The sequence below is a fragment of the Sinocyclocheilus rhinocerous genome, unplaced genomic scaffold (assembly GCF_001515625.1).
Source record: "Sinocyclocheilus rhinocerous isolate Xijiao unplaced genomic scaffold, SAMN03320098_v1.1 scaffold805, whole genome shotgun sequence".
Taxonomy (NCBI): Eukaryota; Metazoa; Chordata; class Actinopteri; order Cypriniformes; family Cyprinidae; genus Sinocyclocheilus; species Sinocyclocheilus rhinocerous.
The window spans coordinates 486,230-489,556 of NW_015646430.1; the positions used below are offsets into that span (position 1 = coordinate 486,230).

Sequence of the window (3,327 nt, forward strand, 5' to 3'; positions counted from 1 at the left end):
CTTTGGATTTGAGACTTTAGTCTTTGCAACTTTACAGATCTTCTTTATGCACCAAGAGCTTGTAACACTCCAAAGAGAAAGGAAAACTTGAAATCGCATCATATGACCCCTTTAAAATTCTTAGAAACAAGTCAGAATTGCTAAATATAAAATCAGAATCGTGAGAAATAAACTAACAATTGTGATGAAAAAAGTCAGAATTGTGAGATAAAAAGTCTCAATTACCTTTTTTATTTTTATTTTGTGGAAGAAAAAAACAGAATTGTGAGTTTACATCTTACTTCTTAATTATCTAAAAGAAATATCTTAATTCTGACTTTGTTTTCTCAGAAAGTGTTATAAGTGAAAGAGTTATAAAGTCAGAATTGCAAGATAAAAACTCGCAATTCTGAGACAAAAAATCAGAACTGTGAGATAAAAAGTCGCAATTAACTTTTTTATTTTTTATTTCGTGGAGGAAACCAAAAAAAAACAGAATTGCAACAAGTAAGCTCAGAATTCGGAGGGAAAAAAGTCACAATTGCGAGACGTAAACTTCATTTATCAGTACAAACAATCAGATATTACTGTGATGCAACAGATACAGTGACCATCTGAATCGCTCTTAAACACTATCTTTGATATTTTACTACATTCAGACATCAAATGTGCTTTCACTGCCCAAACACTTTGATTTTCCACTTGAGTAATTCAGTACAGAAGTAGGTCAATTCTATTAGAAAAGCTCATTAGCATGACAGAGAGCTGAATGGCGTGTGGAATGATTTCACATTAAGAGCTGAAAATGCATTTTTCATCCGGCTGTAATGAAGCTTTTCTTTAAAGGGGTCATATGATGCTTTTTTAAAGATCATTATTTTGTGTATTTGGTGTAACAGAATATGTTGACATGCTTTAATGTTCAAAAAACACATTATTTTTCAAATACTGTACATTATTGTAGGTCCTCTATGCCCCGCCTCTCTCAAACGGCTTTCCTCTGCCGTCTGTCTCTTCATGCACAAGTGAAATTTATTTTCCAGCTTCAAAGGCTTAAATATTGAAATGGCATTATAAAACTGTGAGGAGGTGTGTTTCATAAAGAAGAAGTTTTAATGTTGAATTTTTCCACATGTAATGAGTTCAGACTGCTCCCTACAATTGTGCATAAATAAAATATTGTTTCTTTTATTAATAATTCATGCTTAAAAGGAAAACACATTGGTTAGTAATTTAGCTTGCTATCATGTGCTGTGAGTTTCATTCTCATTCATAGTTTCTGTTAATATTATTAATTCATTTTATTTTGATATTTTCTGTTTTCATTTGAATTTTAGTAAGTGTTTATTTATTTATTTATTTATTTAGTTGACAGGGACATTGTACATTAATAAAACATTCCTGTAAATGTACCAGAATTAGCCAAGGCTATTTTACATCCGTAGTCCCTGGACAAGATGTTACAAGTCACCCTAAAATAAAATGTAATTAAAAATACCCTAACCCTAACCCACCCAGACCATCCTAGCAACCACCGAGACCACCCTAGCAACCACCCAAAACACCCAAGCAACCACACAGCAACATCCTAGCAACCACCCAGACCACCCTAGCAGCCACCCAGAACACCCTATCAACCACTCAGACCACCCTAGCAACCACTTAGACCATCCTACCAACTGCACAACATCCTAGCAACCACCCAGACAAACTTAGCAACACCCAGAACACCCCAGCAACCCCAGAGCAACATCGTACACACCACCCAGACCATAGTAATCACATAGCAACCACCCAGACCATCCTAGCAACCACCGAGACCACCCTAGCAACCACCCAAAACACCCAAGCAACCACACAGCAACATCCTAGCAACCACCCAGACCACCCTAGCAGCCACCCAGAACACCCTATCAACCACTCAGACCACCCTAGCAACCACTTAGACCATCCTACCAACTGCACAACATCCTAGCAACCACCCAGACAAACTTAGCAACACCCAGAACACCCCAGCAACCCCAGAGCAACATCGTACACACCACCCAGACCATAGTAATCACATAGCAACCACCCAGACCATCCTAGCAACCACCGAGACCACCCTAGCAACCACCCAGAAAACCCTAGCAACCACATAGGAACCACCCACAAAAAGGTTTAAAGATCTAAGTAAAAATCCAGTTGAAACTCCTGTGCATCACAGCCAGTGAAGCTTGTTGAACTCTGTGTTTCAGCTTCCAATGATGAGCGGCGCGTTCATGGACGCGTCTCCTCTGGACGACTGCAGTGCAGAGCACTCGCTCTTTAACTCCTCGGCCAGTGTGAACGCTGTGCCTCCTGCATCATCAACACAGGTCCAGCAGGAGGAGCCACAGCGCGTGTCCAGCGATGCCATCTGGCTCTGGATCGCCATCTTCGCCACCATCGGCAACATCGTGGTGGTCGGAGTCGTTTATGCTTTTACTTTCTGAGGACGGAACAGCTATATAAGACTTATGGGGAAGACAAAACTATCATTTTATTGTGCAGCTCCACACACACTGAGTCGTGGACATATGAGGAGACCAGCTAAAGGATTCAATTCACTGAAAGAACTGGACCTCCTTGAACATCTCCAGAGAAATAAGATGCAGTTCTGAGAAGTGCTAGTCAATGATAGAAGTGCAGAGAGCATCATTTTAAAAACAAAACCATAAAAAAAGCATGTTACTTGAAATAAAATAAATGTTAACTGAAATAAAATAAATATTTTATTTCAGCTAGTAGCCAAGGAAACATTTCCCATTTTCATTCAACCTGATGCACCACAATAACTAAAACTGAATTTAAAATGAATAAAAACTATATAAACATACAAAATACTAAAAATGACAAAAAATATTGAATTATACTTTATTTTCTTTTTTTATTTCAATTTAAAAATGTTAGTAATGTGTGCTTTTGGTATTTTTATTTATTTTATTTTTTTAATATATATGACTATAGTCTTTATTAAGTATTCATTTAATTTGAGTTATCTTAGAACATGAAGTTAAACTAAACAATATATAAAATTGTTTCAATAATGAAACAATAAATAATGAAATATTTAATAATAATAAATAATAACATATTTTATTTAAAATAATAAATAGTAATAAAATAAAATTATTAAATAATAAATACAATAAAAAATCAGTTATTGTTTATTTTAATTATTTAGTTTTAGTTAACAATAATAACCTTCAGTTCAGTCCAGTGATCTCCAGTGTCTCTCCACAGTTGTTTTCTACTTCTAATAAAATAAAATCAATATTTCATTTACATTTAGTTACTCACATTTGATAAGCGGCCGCATAATCAGTC

At 35.9% G+C, this 3,327-nt stretch overlaps 1 protein-coding gene across 1 annotated transcript in view; it reads left to right on the plus strand.

The window, feature by feature from the left end:
* LOC107707799 (uncharacterized protein C14orf132-like) overlaps nt 1-2,596 on the plus strand; it is a 13,425-nt gene extending 10,829 nt beyond the window's left edge. Inside the window, exon 2 of the mRNA XM_016511890.1 lies at nt 2,217-2,596. Within this exon, the coding sequence (XP_016367376.1) occupies nt 2,217-2,453 (237 nt within the window). The 3' untranslated portion in view covers nt 2,454-2,596. The remainder of the gene's footprint in view (nt 1-2,216) is intronic.
* Nucleotides 2,597-3,327: the final 731 nt, after the last annotated feature.